The sequence below is a fragment of the Ictidomys tridecemlineatus genome, chromosome X, assembly GCF_052094955.1.
Source record: "Ictidomys tridecemlineatus isolate mIctTri1 chromosome X, mIctTri1.hap1, whole genome shotgun sequence".
NCBI lineage: Eukaryota > Metazoa > Chordata > Mammalia > Rodentia > Sciuridae > Ictidomys > Ictidomys tridecemlineatus.
In genome coordinates, this window is record NC_135493.1 from 97,474,996 (window position 1) to 97,493,339 (window position 18,344).

Here is an 18,344-nt window from a genome sequence, read left to right on the forward strand (position 1 = left end):
TTTAAAATCAATGTTAAAATTTAACTGCATATTTAAAATACAGCATTAAAGATTTATCTTATATTTAATTCTAATAATTTCATATAGAAAGTACAAGAGAAGCTTTCAATTATCTTATTAGAAATCAAAATATTATTTATATGTGCAATCACTAATTATAAAAAGAAGTATTAATTTTTTTTGGCATTAACTCTATGGTACCATGAGGCCATGTGTACTAGAGTCCACATAAATAAGAATATTATTTCTCTGAAACATAATATATTATACTTTTATTAAGTCAAATGCATGTAGAATCTAAATTGAATATAAGGGGAAAAGGGAATTAATATAAAAAAGCTTTGAAATGTATTATGGGATGGTTTATGGTATCAATAATAATACATTCACATAAACTGCAAAATTAATTGATGTCCTCAGATATATGTTTTCACAATACATATGATATTGCAATATAAAATACTGTAATAAGTTAATTTTTCATTAAAGTTATGTAGATTTTTATTGAACAATATGGACTCACAATAAACAATGTGGATGTATAATAAGGGTAAAAAGTTAGATGTAATTTAAAGAAGCTCATTGGTGAAATGGCTAGAAAAACTGTACAAGCTTTTCTAGTTATAATTAACTTCAGTCTTAAAGCATTGGACATTTAAATTTGTGATCAAAGTTACAATTGGTATCATATACTGGTCTTTTCCTATAGTCCTTAGGAAATTAGTGCCCTGGCAATGCAAGGCTCACTCAATCACAGCAGGTTCATTTTCCATTGTCTTCAATGTGTGACAGGGAGTGAAGTCCTTTTCTAGTTATCTGCCTCAATGGAGAGTAGTAGGCAAGAATGTACAAAGAGAAAAGGTGGCTCACAGAACAACAAAAGCATCTTGGGTTTGCAAATAATCGGAGTGATAGATACACAAAAAAGGAAAGAAATAATGAATAATGACAGTGATAAAACTGAGCAAGGAAAGCAATAGTTTATATCTGATTAGTTATTAAATGAAAAAGTGGAGAATGGACTGTACAAGAGCACAAATAATACGTATGTATAAAATTAAACCAACTTGCCTCTCAAGGGCATTTGTGGAGAAAAGTAATTGCCAACAGATTTTAGATTTTCAATAAAAAGATTTAGTAACTAATATGCAATCTTTTTGAGAACACTGATGTTGCTATTAGGTTGGGCTATTTACAGAACTCATATTTGATTTAAAAATCAAGTAATTACCAAGAAAAGTGACTCAAAGGAAAAATGCCCTGGAGCATGTTTAATTTTCTTTCAAGAAAAATATGCAAGAAATTTATGTTGTTATGTTCTCATAGGCTTTGTTATAGACTGAAAAATTCTGCTTTATGTTTTTAATCTGGGAAAAACAAGACTGTTTCTGTAGTGGATACAAGCAACACTACTATTAGAATTCCAACAGCGTGATGTATAAGCTTTATTACATCACTTTTATCAGATGACTGCGTATTATAAATTTCAAATAGTACAGCTCTATGGAAAATATACAATCACCTATCTTCTAGAATGAAATAAAAGACATTTGGACATGTATGTGAAATGTTCTGAAGATAATTTATTATATTTGAAACATTTATGTATTTGTTGATAATTTTTTTAACTTGAATAAAAATATTTCAAGGAAAACAAATGACATGTATTGTTAAAGGTACTACTATGTATGTGGTTTTTTTTCCAGTTAAAATTAAACTGCCTAAGGAAATATGTCATCTTGGTCTTTCTTTTAAGCAATGTATCTTGGGAAATACTTTATTTACAAGCAAAACTTACTACTTTCTCTTTTTTCTAAGAGTGCAGACATAATTTATGTCAACATAAGTCAAATTCTTTTTTGTTGTTGTTGCTGGGGATCAAACTCAGAGCCTCACAAAGGCTGGGTAAGCACTCTAACATGAAGCTATACCACCACCCTGGAAATCTGATTCTTTACATTTGCAATGATTAGTATTAGAAAGAGAAGAATAAAAGCAAAATTTCAAGAATTTTTAAAACATCTGTGTTTCTCAAGACAGAGATCCAAAACAGCCCTTTGCTTTGCAGATTAATTTAGTGTATGTTAGATATAAGGAACTGTACCTAGAGACTGATAAGGGCTGGGATACTAAATTTCTCTATATGAGTTATCTAAGTGGAATTGTATTTCTTAGTGTGATACTGGGAAGAAAATGGGAAAATTAAGGAATATAGAAGAAATGAGCAAATTATGGGGAAAGAGAACACACAGAAACTTGAGAGAAGCCTAGAATATGTGGGAAAAAACAAAGGCATATAAGGGCAGGGATTTAATGTTGTATCTTGGCAAAGTAAACCTCCCTGAAAACTTTGGTGCATTCAAGAACATCATAAAGATTTGTTTTATATCTAGTATAACTAAGAGAAATGAATCAGCATCTTCACAGGAGAGTTTTTAGATGACTAAGATGACTGTCTTAGATGACTTCACAGAAACGGAAATATGATGATTAAAAGTGACCTGGTAAATGGATGGAATTGGAGAACATCATGCTCAGTGGAATAAGCCAGACTCAGAAAGTCAAGGGTCGAATGTTTCTCTCATAGGCGGAAGCTATCCCAAAATAAGGGCAAAAAGGTGGGTGGAGGGGAAGCCCATGAAAACAGAAGAGACATCAGTGGAGCAGAGGAAGGGGATGGGAAGAACGGAAGGAGGGACTGAAAAGACAGGAAGAGTGAAATGAAATTGACCAAACTATGCTTATGAATATACCACAGCAAACTCCGCCTTTAAGTATATCTATAAAGCACTAATTTAAAAAATTATAAATAAATACAAGGAAGACCAGTAGAGTAGAGGAAGGGGAACAGGGAAACTGAGGAGGAAAGGGAAAGAGGAAGGCCTGAAATGGAGCAAATTATATTCTAAGCATGTGTGATTATGTTAAAATGAACCCCGATATTATGTATGAGTAAAAGGCACTAAAGAAATAAAAAAAGTGACCTGAGAACAAAGGTACCCAGGAATCATATAGGTCTAATGCAGGGTTCTATGGGCTGAAAGGGTGAGAATTTAATTTTATTTCAACTTGAACTGATATCTGGGTTTTACTAATGGGATGGCACCAATAAATGGATTGGTTTTGTGAAAAGTTATCAGACTCTTTTTTGAGAGAGGGAGTTATATTCTAGCATTCCCACCAATTTCACTACTTATTTTCACTGGACCTTGAATTTCTTATCTGCATAAGGAAGAGGTGAGATTGGAAAATGGCTAAGATCCCTTAGAATTCTGATGTATTTTGACTCCAAAATATACCTACCTGAAGGACTTTTAGGGAATGGTGCCTGTGGGAGTCCAATAAAGGGGTATATCCACTGTATTGTTTGGATTTCTTGATTGTCTACTCCCATAGATCTAAGTAGAAATTAAAATATTAAGAGTAAACAAAAATGCTTTCAATATTAGCACAAAAGAGCTTATTCTTTATTAACCTGATGGCATTTTAGTAACATTTGTAAATTAAAACTTAGGCAGAGAGAAACTGAAAAAATAGAAAACATATTTTGCAAATATTAATTTTATGAACATTTCTGAGCAAACCTTGGGAAATTATTACAAAGAAAACCATAATAAGATATAAGTTAAAATTAAGGAGCTTCTGTTCTCTACTTTTACAGGATGCAAGTGGATACATCCATGTTATTAAATGATGATTAATAAAAGATAATACAGTTCTCATGGATTATATTCTAAATTGAACATATAAAACACAAAACAAAAAAAAATCTCATGAAGCATAGGACTTCAGAAAGTGATGAAGAATTTACTTTATAGAATTCCAGTCAAAAGAAAGGGGGGCCAAGGTCAGTGGCACATGCCTGTAATCCCAGCAGCTCTGGAGGCTGAGGCAGGAGGATTGTGAGTTCAAAGTCAGCCTTAGCAACTTATTGAGGCAGTTAGCAACTCAGTGAGACCCTGTCTCTAAAGAAAACACAAAATAGGACTGGGGATGTGACTCAGTGGTTGAGCATCCCTGGGTTCAATCTTCAGAACCAACCCCCCCCACACAAAAAAACAAAGGGGCATATGTCTAAATATTCTAGGTCCATCATATATCATTAGGAGAATAGCAGTACTAGAAAATATTACTGATCATTGCTGAAGATGGAATTTTCTTGTTAAAATGAAATGTAAAACACTGCAGTTATAAGACCCCAGTTGTGCAAGTGACTTGTGCAACTGTGTATGACCCCACATTTAGGACTATGCTTGTTTAGTGTACTACCAAAACTTTCTTGAAATTCTTGATCTTATTTTTTTCTTTTTTTATTGGTTGTTCGAAACTTTACAAAGCTCTTGACATATCATATTTCATACATTAGATTCAAGTGGGTTATGAACTCCCATTTTTACCCCAAATATAGATTGTAGAATCACGTTGGTTACACATCCACATTTTTACATAATGCCATAATAGTAACTGTTGTATTCTGCTACCTTTCCTATCCTCTACTATTCCCCCTCCCCTCCCCTCCCATCTTCTCTCTCTACCCCATCTACTGTAATTCATTTCTTTCCTTGTTTATTTTCCCATTCCCCTCACAACCTCTTATATGTAATTTTGTATAACAATGAGGGTCTCCCTCCATTTCCATGCAATTTCCCTTTTCTCTCCCTTTCCCTCCCACCTCATGTCTCTGTTTAATGTTAATCTTTTCTTCATGCTGTTCCTCCCTGCTCTGTTCTTAGTTGCTCTCATTATATCAAAGAAGACATTTGATATTTGTTTTTTAGGGATTGGCTAGCTTCACTAAGCATAATATGCTCTAGTGCCATCCATTTCCCTGCAAATTCCATGATTTTGTCATTTTTTAGTGCTGAGTAAAACTCCATGGTTGATCTTTTTTTTTTTTTTTTTAACAAGGATTTCCTTGTTATCATTTTTCACTGAGGCCCACAAATTATGTAGTCAGCTAAGAGTGGTAAAATGCCTAGCAGAATGGATACTAATGGAAACAAAGTTAAAAAAACTAATTATATGCAGGAAAAATATGAAAATGGAGGAGAAAATGAGAATTTCTTTTTAATTACCAATTCTACCATTATTTAAATAAACTATAATAGCAGAGAAAACATTTAATTTTGCACCATTAGAAGAGTTTGCTTAAATTTCAGCTAAGAAAAGAGAATACAAATTATCTGCATTTTGGCAATGTTATATCATAATGTCATACCCACCTGGCATAATGCCATCACTTGGTGAATGCTAGCATCAGAAGTCCTACACTGTGTCCAGATAAGCAGCTTCAGGTTGTCTTCAGAATATTGATTATTATTGTCCTAGCAGTTATTATTTTCCCAGTCAAAATTGAGTACCTTTACATACCACTGACTAATTGATAATGGTATTTAAGACAAAACTTGTTTATTACTCTAAAGTACAAATTAACAATTATATATATATATATCCATATATATATATCCATCCATGTAACAAATGTATTTTCCTCCTCTGAACATATGGGTTTCAGCAGCTCAGAAAATATTAAATCATGAACATTATAGCATTTATATATAACATGTAAAAGAAACCTATTACAACAATGCCAGTCAAAAAAATCATCTTCCTGTCATTACTTAAATGTTACCTTTTAATCTCTGTATCCAATTCATCAAAATTGTCAATATGCCATTTTTCTCCATTTGCTCTCATCATTTGAACAATGACCATTGTTTTGCATAATTTCATAATTTTGGGCATAAATAACACTGGGATATCTATATTTCCTTTAGGTGGTAATGCAATTCCTGAAAAATACCCCCAAAATTTTAAAAATTATAAAAACTTACAGAATGTGAATTTAACAGTACAAAGTACTCATCTAATTCTTTCAGTAATTCTTTTAAGTTTTTCAAAATTGCTTCTGAACAAAAAAATATGTTATGTCAAATTCAATGTGTACTTCACTATTTTCCCTCAAATGTCATTGACACCGTACAAAACCACATTTTATCCTGAGGTGAGAAATTTATCTTGAAAAGTTTTGTTGTACTGAGGAAATGTTGAAAGTAAAGGCTGAGTTTTCCCAGAATGATAAGAGAATCATAAAACCCATGAGTCTTTTCAAGTCTTACCACATTTTCTAAGAGAAAGTGCAGCAATTTTACAGAGGAAAAAATACAGTGATTTTTGATCCTTTAATTTATTGTGTATTTTTTTCTAGACTATAACATGATCATGTTTCTATTTGGAGCCCCCAAATTGTGGCAAGTATATCTGTGTAATTATTTAATAGATCCACAGGGAAAGCCAAAGCTTATTTGGAAAAGAAAGGTGCCTTTGCTCCTAGTTATTAAAACAAGAAGGCAGAAAAGCTGAAAGCATTTTCTTGTGCTCTGATTTGAATATTTAACCCTTTACAATTGCTAAGAAATATGTTATCCATGAAGTCTGCTGAGTCCCAACTCTAGAGATTCTGATTTATTACCTCTGAGCTGGGGCCCAGGAAACTGCTTACTTAAGTAACATCCATTGTATCTGGAAGCAGATGATTATGAGACCATATTTTGAAGGAAAAAATATTTTGGATAAGTATGAAGAGATTAGAGGAGTGGTGAGCTTCAGGCCATTTTCAACAATGAGGGTATCCATGTGATGAGTGTCTACCTTTATTTTGATGAGTAAAGCTACTTCTTTACACCATAATAAAGAATTATTGAGTACACTGTTTTTTAAAAAATTCTTTGTTATAAGACCATTAATCAAAGCCATTTGACTCAGATAAAAATACTAAACTATTAAGAAGATCAAAAATGGAAATAGAAAATGACCCCACTGCAAAATATCCAAATTCAAAATTTAAAAATTTTCATATTTTTAATTGTATTTCCCAAGGAAAGGAAAATGTTCTAAGGCCTAATAGCATAGTTAATAATCATTAATAATTAATAAGATTAATAGTTAATATCTACTGGATATTGACTATACTCTAGGATCTGTGCTATTATTTATGCAATATTTTATTTAATTCTCAGAAAACCAACAAAAATTAAGTGCTATTATGTTTTTCATTGTAGATATGGGAAAACTGAGAGAATATGGTTAAATAACTTGTCCAAAATCTCACTGAAAGATTGTATTGTTTTCTAATAATGATAGACATCTAAAATGTCTATTATTTTCAACTCTGTCTCTATGAGCTTTATATTTTAATGAATCATTGTTGTGTGAAAGAGTTAATTAAAATAGATATGCATTCTAAAGAATTATCAGTCTTATATAATATGAATATCATTATATTTTGCATAAACAGAGATGTTGGTAAGAAGTTGTAAGGTATGTTTGAATTTTGGATCTACTCTTTGGTTTTCTATTGGAATTTTTATGGTGGTTCTCATTCTTAGTACAATAAAAGAGATCTTCTATTGCTTCTTTAAAACTATAAACCTCTTTCCAAGGTAATGAAAAAGTAAGCTAGATGAATGTATATTTCAAATGTCATAAGTGCAAATCCTATTAAGTCTACAGCATATAGAAATTTTGGTCTTCTTTTTAATTAAAGTGAAATTATAGACTAATTCATTTTAAAACACGTTTGGATATAAACAGCAAGCACTGAGTCAAATAAACCATGCCTGTATTGCCAAGCAAGCCAAGTTTAGGAATTATCATTTGCTCCTACAAAGATTGTATTATCACTATAGATTATTCTATCACTAAAAATAAACTTAGGCTTTCAATAGTGTAAGAGTCAAGACAGATAAAACAAGGTAATTCATTATTTATACTCTGTGCTTTCTTGTAACATTTAAATTGAAAGCATGGAAAGATAATGCCATGACAAATAAGTCCATTTAATTAAAAATCTAGTAGAATATTTGTGGTTGTAATTTTTTACCAAGCCTACAAGTAGAACTATAGTTGACTCCTGAATTTACTGCAAGATTCTTCTTAATATATTTATTATATTATTGTATATTATTGAAGTATATAATAATATATACTATATAATATAGTCACAATATATTATATAGTAAATGAACAATATATGTGTAATATATTATAATAAAACAATATATACCATTATATATTATATATTATTATACCCTTGAATTGTTAAAATGGTGGTTTGTAGAAGAGTTCTTTCATTGGGTATTCTGAGATATTATGAGCTGAATTATGCCCCCTCTAACACCCTAGCAAATTCACATGAGAAGTCCTAACCCCCAGTATCTCAAAATGTGTGTATATTTGAAGACAGGAACATTAAAAAGTGATTAAATTAAAATGAGGCCATTATGGTGGGCCTTAATTGAATATGTCTAGTGTCCTTAAAAGGAAAGGAAATTTGGAAGAGAAAGAGACGACAGAGACATGCACAGTAAAAAGACCACAAGAAGGCATAGTGAGAAGGTGGCCCCATCTATAAGCCAAGGATAGAGGCCTCAGAAGAAATCCAACCTGATGGCACCTTAACTTTTAACCTCCAGAGCTGAGGGAGAATATATTTTTCTTGATTATGTAATTGTTATGACAGCCCTAGAAAACAAATACATTAAATTTTCTCTTATATGTTAATCCAGATGTTGTGGCAAGGGATCCCATTAAGTTTACTTTCAGACTTTTAACTCCAGACTCTCACAATATGGGAAGATAGAAAAACTTGACTCTGACTGCTGTTTGGCTACTTTGATGATGGAAAAGCTAATGATGAAACATTTTTCCTTTCCTACTTAGACCTCCTTCACTAAATGGGGATATTTATTAAATAGTCAGAAGGACATTAGGGGACTAAATTTGCCTCTGGAAGGATTATAGGCTATTGCTACTTTACCCTGTCCATTTTTAATAGAGCTAGCTAATATTTGAGATTCAATAAATGGTTGTTCAAAGTGGATGCTATCAAAGGGACTACTGCAGAAAAAGCTAAGCATTAAGTGGAAAGTCATAGCACTTATGGAGGCCACTGGGAAAAAACAGAAATCCATGCTTCTTCAAAAAAATGTTCAGTTTGAAACTTAACACAGTGCTTTTTAAGTAGCTTTTGGGGTTATTCTGTGCAAACATGATTGCTAAGGTAAATTTTACACAATGAGAAAAGTACTTATAAATTAAAGTATTATGTTTTCTTTTTTAGAATACATTAGTAAACATTGAAAAGAATACATTTAATGTGTTCTTTTGAAGCCTACATTAGTAAATATTTTATCTTTGGCCAAAATGAGTGAAAAATCCAATATAAGAGACTTTTGATGGAGAGACAAGTGAAGGAGTTTTCTGTCTTGGAAGACTACCAAATACATACTATATAACCACTGGCAGATAGAAGTGTTTCAAGCTTTACATGAATGTTTGAAATAGAATATCTTAATGTTCTTATTAGCCTTACTGTTCTATAACATTTTCCTTATAAATGGAAAAGATAATTAAGATTAGAAAAATAATGTTAGAGAACTGAACATTTTTTTGGAAAGTGGCTAATTTTAATTTTAGTTAAAATTACCCAAGAAGATTTTAAGATAAAATAATGTCTGCTACCACTACTATTATTACAACTAGTATATCTTATTGATCAATCATTATGTCTTCTTTTATTCTGCACTGTATTAAAAAAACCTTCAAATCTGTGGTTTATTATTCACTATCTCTGGGAAACTGGGTAACTCATTTAAATTTCTAAGTGAGATTTTTCTCATATAAAATAGAAAGCTAATATAATATACAGTGCAGAGGTTTTGTTATGGCAATGACATTACTCCAGTTGCATTCAGATAATTACATATTGTACAGTATAATTTTATTCTATGCTATTTTATTCTTTCATTTAATTGTCAAAAAATACTTATGTGCTATGTATTTTAACAAGTGCTGTGACTAAAACAGTGAAGAAAACAAACCTCCTGCTTTTCCTGAGTCAAAAATGTATTGGGAAGTGGGACTAAGAGTAGAAGTTTAAAAATAAAATATATACTATGTATGTTGTTATGTAAAACAGTAAAGGGTTAGAGAGTGATGTGAATCTTAATGCAGGGTGTTCCAGGATGGCCCCCTGATAAGGTATCACTGGAGCAGAGTAGGAAGTGTGAAAAGCCTCACAGATATCTGTATGGGGGATATTGAGAAAGCACGTAGATATGAGTCTGGAATTATAGAAAAGATTGAGGCTGGGCCTATCAATTTAGAAGCAGTGTGACAGAATGAGATCTCCTCAGAAACAAATGTGGACATAAGTGAGGAAGACAGAAGACTGAGTCCCGGGCCTCTACAAAGGCAAGAAGACAGGATGAGCAAAAAAAGGATGAGCAGGACTTTGTAGATAAAGAGAGAAGAATCATGGGAAAATTGAGTCCTGGAGGCCACCTGTTACCAAAACAAGGAGAGATCACCTGTCAAGTAGATCTTCTGGATTGAGCAAGATGAGGACTGCATATGGATGATTAGAGCTGGTTATGTTAGATTGCTGGTGAACTAAAACATTTTTTCTAAATTCTGATGCTAGAACTCTGCTTATTTAGCTTTGGAAACTAGCAATCATATACATGAAGCATATTTTATCTTTTAAAATACATATAATATTTATTGTTACGAATTATTTTTAGTTTGGTCTTGAGATCCCTCTATCAAGAGTGATTAAATTCCAAGATACAAGATAGCCACTCTCTAGAAGAACATTGATAGAGGTAATTCTGGTTTGTGTGTCAGGTAAGGCACAACAAGAAGGTAAAACCAAAATACATGCAGAAATTTATTATTCATAGGTGAAGGGAGGTTAGGGGTGCTGGCAGGGTACTAACAAAGCCTGGAAGGCAGCAGGGAGATCAACCAGTAGAAGGGTAGAGAAGACAGTAATCAGGGGTTGGAGGGGTTGGGGGAAGGTAGTCAAATGGAGAACCTATGGGACTATGCCTTTATTAAGGTCCATGGCATCATCCTTTAGGTTTTCCTACAAGGGGCTCAGATTAGTTAGCTTAAATAAAACATGCACAGAGGGGCTTACATGATTCTTGTATTGACTGTTAAACTTTATCATGGTTACTAGCTATGAGATGTGTTGGGTTTTGAGTCAGTGATGTGAAGAAAAAGCAGGCTATATACAAACAACCACATAGAGAGGGGAAGTTTTAACTAGGTCAAAAGTGATGGAATATGATTGAGTCTCAAATAATTTATGTCAATCCTATATATGGATGCTGAGGTGGCAACTATATTAAAAATATGACAAATGACAAATGCAGTGTAATCTCTATCTTTTTCATTTTTCTCTTATGGTATAATCCTTATCCAATACAATATTTATGGTAATGATAGATTTCACATGCAGTTGTAAGAAATAAAAGAGAGATCCCATGTGCTATGGCTTGTATACATAAACCTCAAAGTCCATGTGTTACAGTTTTCTGGTCTCCAGCCCATGGCATTATTAAAGGTAGTGAAACCTTCAAGAAGTGAAGTCTAGTAAGAGGATGTCAGGTCATTAGGAATATATGACTGTGAAGGAGACAGTGGAACACTAAACACTTGCTCTTCCTCTTTTGCTTCCTGGCCATGAAGTGAGTAACTTTGCTCCATCATGCACTCCTACTATGATGTGTGGCCTTGCCACAGGTCTAAAACCAATAGAATCCATCAATCATCAATTGGAAACTCCTAAAGTATGAGCCAAATTAACCTTTTTCTCTTTATAAGTTGATTATCTTGGGTATTTGTTATAGTAATAGCTAATTAAAACACATGTCTTCTTTATCCAGTTATCTCCAATAGTAGCATATTGTCAAATTATAATAGAACACAAAATTCCAGAATATCAATAGTCTACATATATATATACACACACACACATATGTGAGAAGCATTGTGTCACAGAGAGTGTTGTGATTTTTACTTCAACCATCAAATGTGATTTAAGAAACTTCAGAGAAGTAGGATAGTCCTATTATATTAACCCTTACTTTTTAATTATTCTAATATTTTTCCATTTCTGAAGTTCTAATCTTTCTAAGTTATTATCTCCTAAATGTTTAGATAACATGCTTTAGCTATTCTTTAAGGACTAATTTGATTATAATCAACTTGCTTTCTTTTCCTTAGTTGGAGAATGTCTATATTTTCCCTTTATTCATAATGGATATATTATCTGAATACAGTATTCATAGTTTACTTCCTTTCAGTACTTGAAAAATGAATACCATTTCCTTTAGGCCTCCACGGTTTCAGATGAGAAACTTCCTGTCATTTGAATTGGTGCTTTCCTATAAGTAATGTACTGTTTCTCTCTAGCTGCTTTCAAGATTTGTTTGTCTTTAGTTTTCAGAAATTAATGATGATGTTTCTTGCCATGGATTTTTTTTTCTGCTTCAAAATGATTGGAGATTACTTAGTCTCTTGAATCTGTACGGTTATGTATTTCATCAAATTCAGCAAGTCTTCAGACATTATTTCTTTGAATAATTTTTCAGTTATACTCCTATCTCTCTGGAGATCTATAAATGTTAGCTCTGTTGTTATCTTCCTACAGATTCCCGGAACTCTGTTCCTTATTTTTTAAATGTAAGTTCTTTCTTTTGTTCAGATTGTGTAAATTTTATTAATCTGTCCTCACCTTCACTGATTCAATTCTCCATCATCTCCATTCCACTCTTCAGTCCATCCAGCAAGACATTTATTTAACATTCATTTAATCAATTCTAAAATTTCCATGTGATTTTAAAATTCAATATATTTTTCCTGAGATTGTCTATTGTTTTCATTGGCTTCATGGGAACTGAAAATTGTGTTTTGAAGCAGACTGTGATGCACTGACTCATATTACCTTTTTGAAGATGGGTAGGATAGAAGTTCTGCTCCCTTCTGAGCCCCACTGAAACCAAGAGAAGAGATGGGAGAAAGCAAAGCACGATCTAGCTCTCCTTTTACCACCTCATTGATGTCAGGTTGGACTGGAAGCTCAGTTTTCACTGTTCCTTATTCCCATATGGGAAGAAAAGAAGCATAATGCTAACTACCTTTCCATACATATCTTTGTCCTTCCTTGTTGATGCTTGATAGGGTATAGGCTGTGGTTCCTATTGAACTCCACTGACTCCAGGGGTTAGAGTAGGGTAGGGCAGGAGTACCTATTGATTTTACTTCTTGCCTTGGTGGATCTTCATGTCAGAGCATTCAGAAGAAAAATGCATTGCTTATTAGCTCAATTTATACCAATCTCCTTAATCTCAATGACAACATGTACGGATAGAGGTGGCAGTCCTTCCAGGAACCAGATCTTTAAATATCATTGCTTTTAGATGGAGATGGAATCTTATCTTGAAACTTAATCCCGCTGGCACTTACTACCTTAGTGGGGTACTAAGCTCCACTTGTGTCTGCCAGGAAGAAAAAGGAAGATCAGCTCTCTTCACACCATCAGTACCACTATTCTGGCTTGGCAATCAACGCATTGCCAGCTTCTGAGGGATGGCAGATTAGTTTCCTGTCTCACCCCATGAATACTACAGACAATAGGGAGGAAGGGGAAAAGAGTGGGATAGAAAACTGACCACCTGCTTGGCCACACTGAGACAGTAGGGGTGGGAAAATGTGTTTTTTTCCCACTAATATTTGGCTGTTATAAGGTTGATATTACCAAAAGGCTATTGGTTGCTAAGCCACCCCTTTTTAGATCCTTTGGCTAGGGGAAGCAGACTTTTGGAGGAAACTTTTTTTTGTTTTTGCCTGTGGCTCTAGATGGGATGTTTCTGGAGTTCCCTGTGTGAGATTTAGGAGTACTGATAAAAACAAAAAATCAGGGAATTTGCTGTTATGTCATTTCTCAATTCTGAGATCCATAAACAGTTCACATTTTCCTTGCCATCTGTCTCCTTCCTATGTTTATTTGTTGTGTTATGTGGATTTTGGTTGTAAGTGGGAGAACCAGAGAGGAATGGTGCTAGTCGATGTTGGTTAAGCCAGAATTCTGGAGGGATTGAAATTATTAGGAATGACTAGTATGAACATAGGCATGACTAAGGTTGAATGAAGAGCAAAGCAATCAGGGGAAAGTAGAGCAGTTAAAGAGATCAGTTATGTGGCTCTAAAAGTTCAAAAGGATTTTTTTAAAAAATAGTGTTTGAGCTAGAGATATTTTATTTGATGGCCTAAGAATCAAATTCAAAGAGTTGTAGAAGAAAGAGAGAATGGTCTGGTTACAGAGATGCAGAAGAAGGAGGATACACTCTTTAACTCCATATCGAGGGTTGTGACAGAGAGATAAAGAGCCACCACTTCAAAAGGGAAAGACATGGCCTCTGAGGAAAGAGTCATATTTCAAGAAACTACAGAAAGTGTTCAGAAAAGTTGATGTAGGAGAAGAGCATGTATTTCTGATGGCAAATCACAAGTTCAGAGGATGGTATGGTAAAGTTGTAAGGTTAAGGAACGAATGATAATTGTGATAAAAAATTACAAGTATGCTACACCTGGGGACAAAAATACAGGGGACAATGAATCTCTCAGAAGAACTGGTGTTCATAAGATAACAGAACCAAAGAGATTAATAAGATGCTTCCACCTAGAAGAAATACAGTTTTTGGGGGGGGGGGTAGAAAAGGAATGTTTATAAGAATTTGCTGACAGCTTGAAAATAACCCACTAACTAACTATTCAACACTGTATAACTACTTAAAGTATGTCTACACTGTGCTGTATATGAGCTTAGCAATTTCAAAATTCAGCCCTCACCAAAACAAACTAATGCCATATGCAGAGAATTTGTTAAAGTATCCAGGAATTAAGGCTAGGCTGCAAGATAGCTCACTATTTGTCTTTTTATTCCTATTAGTTTTCTTCCCAATAGAAGCTGTAGTAAATATTATAGCACCATTTACATGTGATTATAAGATGAAAAACATGCGATGATGTTCTGCTTCTTGATATGGGACAGAGATTCCAGCACATGCCCAATTGCTATAGGAAAGGACATCCAATATAGTTACCAGAATTCAAGAATAAAAGTGGCAAAAAGTAATGAGTGGTTATGCACAGTCAAAATAGAGAAATCTTAGAATAAACGTTTTCATAAAATGTATTCATCATTCTTTATCTGTGAGATAACTGAAAAAATATAAATTTAATTCTATCTGCAAGATTAACTTTTGACTTGCCTGAGAAGCTGGTAATAGTAGAAAGTTTCATTTGTGTACTTATTTCCTACCTACTCATAGAGACATAACAACTTATATCCATTTGATCTTTCTTTTAGACCTAAATATACATGGGGATGTTAAATAAAAAATAATAATTTCAGTTCAGGTATAATTGAATTTTTGACATATCAGATAGAGTTCCAATTACATTTGACAGATTCATATTGATTTTCATTTTAAAATCTTCTTATCCACCATACTTTTGTGTGTTCTAGAATTTTTTACTTTAAATTAAATAAAGGCTTGAAGTCATAGAATATTTTAATTAACCTGACTGACTGAATGTAACTTTTAACCTGGAACTGAAGTCTGGTATTAAACATTTTTTTTCAATCAAAAGCAAACATCATAAGAAACTTAATATTTGTACAGCATAAAAGAGGAATTTTGTTTTTAAGAATGTATCAGTCAGGTCATAACACATGGCTTAAAACATATGTTAGCTTATCGGACACTAAGAATTAAAATGAAAATGCCAAGTCTACAAAATTACATTAAATTTCTTAAAATAACCCAAATGTGCTTAAGTTGTCACTACCTGTACTGTCTCTCTAATTTTTATTCACAATTTCTATCTCTTGAAGACCTTGTACAAAAACTAATACATTCTATGTTCTATGCAAGTGTATTCTATTCCAGTTATCTACACTATTTTTGCTCTATATCTATGAATCCATATATCGACCTATTGACGTATTTCATCTATAGATTTCTTATATCATATTAATGTGGATAAGTTGCATGATTTTTATCATATTTTCTTCAAGACAAATATTTAATATTGGATTCCAACATATTAAGGACATTATTAGACCAACAAAAGTAGAATGAGGTTTTGCAAAATGAAATCTCTCTCCAACTGACACTTGTTTGTTCAGAAACTAGTAAAAATTATATAGTTATATAATATATATAACTAATAATTTTATATTGTACAATATTATAGAATATATAAAATTATATAATTTGTATTTTAGTCTACATGAGTACTTTTGTTCTAAAATTTTCTTATGTCATTTCTAACACCAAGAAAAAAATGGAATTATTTATAAAGAAAGAAAACATTCTAAGTAGCACTAAAATTTTAAAATTGGCTCTAAATGCCAAAAGACTGATAAGATACTGTTATTAGTAATATCATTAAGTAAATCAGATAATGGCAATATCTTTGAATCCTCATTTAAAGATCCTTATTAATAATTTCCCACTATATGCAGAAACATGTTCTAAGAAGTTCTACAGTTGGTGCGTCCTCAGCAAATACGGGACCCATCATTTGATGAGCAGCTCCTATTTCTTTTTTTTTTTTTAAAGAGAGAGTGAGAGAGAGTGAGAGAGAGAGAGAGAGAATTTTAACATTTATTTTTTAGTATTTGGCAGACACAACATCTTTGTTTGTATGTGGCCCTCAGGATCGAACCCGGGCCACACACATGCCAGGCGAGCGCGCTACCACTTGAGCCACATCCCTAGCCCAGAGCAGCTCCTATTTCTTAAGGCAGCCTGCCTGTTACTTTGTAAAAGAGAATTAGAAAATTCTTCCTTGTTTTAGTCCCTAGTTCCATTTCCTGGAGAAATCAGTCTCTAGTTGGTGTTCTGCTCTCAGAAGCAATACCAACAATTAAACTCCTTCTTCTATACTGAAGAAGCAACTTTTCTAGGCTCAACATAATGTATTCATTTAAGTTCCAGGCCCAGTTCTGAACTTTGACCAATGCCTTGGCTAGTTATCTGGACTTCTGAGGATTTATAATCCAGACTGTCTTGTTTTTATGGGTCTTTCAACAGTCAACCCCAAATCAGTAAGGTCAGCTATCTGGTATATTTTACCTATGATTAGTTGTTATTTGGAATCTCCAAATTTTTCCCTAAATTCCTATCTCCATGGAGTCCATGATCATTGGGACATCATCATTCATATCTAGACTATAACATGTTGACTGTTGCCTTATTCTTAATGTAACATTTTCTAAATTTCTAATTTCACCCTTTCCAAAAAATATAACTATATCCAGTTTCTGCAGTACCAATGGAAACTCAACCAGGTGGTTTCATTTCTACAGAGTTGTCTATCTACTTATATACTTACTAGTCTCTTCCTGAAATATGACAATATGACAAGAGATCTTTCATCACTTATAACCTATGAAAGTATCTTAATATATAGCATGTTTAACTGAGCTGGTTATTCAAGTATGATTTAATCATCACAAAGAAGTTTATAGCAGTTATTTCTATTCTTTCACTTTAAACAGCAATTTTACTCTTATGGCTCAAATTTTCTTTAGATATTTAGATAATCTCACTACAAAGTATGTTTCTCTCAAATGAAGTTAAAAAAAATCCAAAAAGTGTTCGGGAGCCATGAATCACAGTATTCATTTTATTAAAGTTTTGAACCCACACATTAGAATCCATAATATTTTGTCATAAAGACTTCATTCAAACATTATAGAACTCTGAAACTATATATTTGACATCTAACATAGTGGGTCTCTTTTCTTTCCTTTTTATTTGTTTTTGTGAAATGTGAATTTGCTAAATATTCCATGATTTTACACAAAACATAGATGGCACAGACTGAGATAAGAACATCTCAGAAATTTATTATAGCCACCCCTGCAAGCTAATCCATTCATTAATGTCAATTCCTTCATATATATATATATATATATATATATATATATATATATATATATATATATATATATATATATTTGAGTACCAGGGATTGTGCTTAGGGGCACTCGATCACTAAGCCACATCCCCAGCCCTATTTTGTATTAATTTAGAGAGAGTCTTACTGAGTTGCTTAGCACCTTGCTTTTGCTGAAACTGGCTTTGAACTCTGGATTCTCCTACGTTAGTCTCCCAAGCTGCTAGGATATTACAGGCATGTGCCACCATGCCCAGCTTCAGTAAGAATTTTTCTAGACTCTTTATCCAAAATTATATCACCAACATCATGACATTCTTTATTCTCTTTCCCTGCCCATTTTCTCTGTCTTTTTTGATCATTTTTTCTTTCTTCTCATTAGCATGCAAACTCCAGGAGAGCATAGATTTTTGTCTACTTGGCTCCCTGATGTATTCACAGAACTTAGAACAGAGTCTTAGCATCTAATAGTTTTCAATAAATGTTAGTGCTTAAATGTATTGAGCTAGGTGGTTGTTAGGGAG

At 32.9% G+C, this 18,344-nt stretch overlaps 1 protein-coding gene across 1 annotated transcript in view; it reads right to left on the reverse strand.

Annotated features, from left to right (window-relative positions):
* Window positions 1–18,344, reverse strand: part of Cfap47 (cilia and flagella associated protein 47) — a 408,435-nt gene that overhangs the window by 44,910 nt on the left and 345,181 nt on the right. The window contains exons 58-59 of the mRNA XM_021725557.3: window positions 5,633–5,792; window positions 3,304–3,398 (exon numbers count right to left, since the gene is read on the reverse strand). Of these exons, the coding sequence (XP_021581232.3) occupies window positions 3,304–3,398; window positions 5,633–5,792 (255 nt within the window). The remainder of the gene's footprint in view (window positions 1–3,303; window positions 3,399–5,632; window positions 5,793–18,344) is intronic.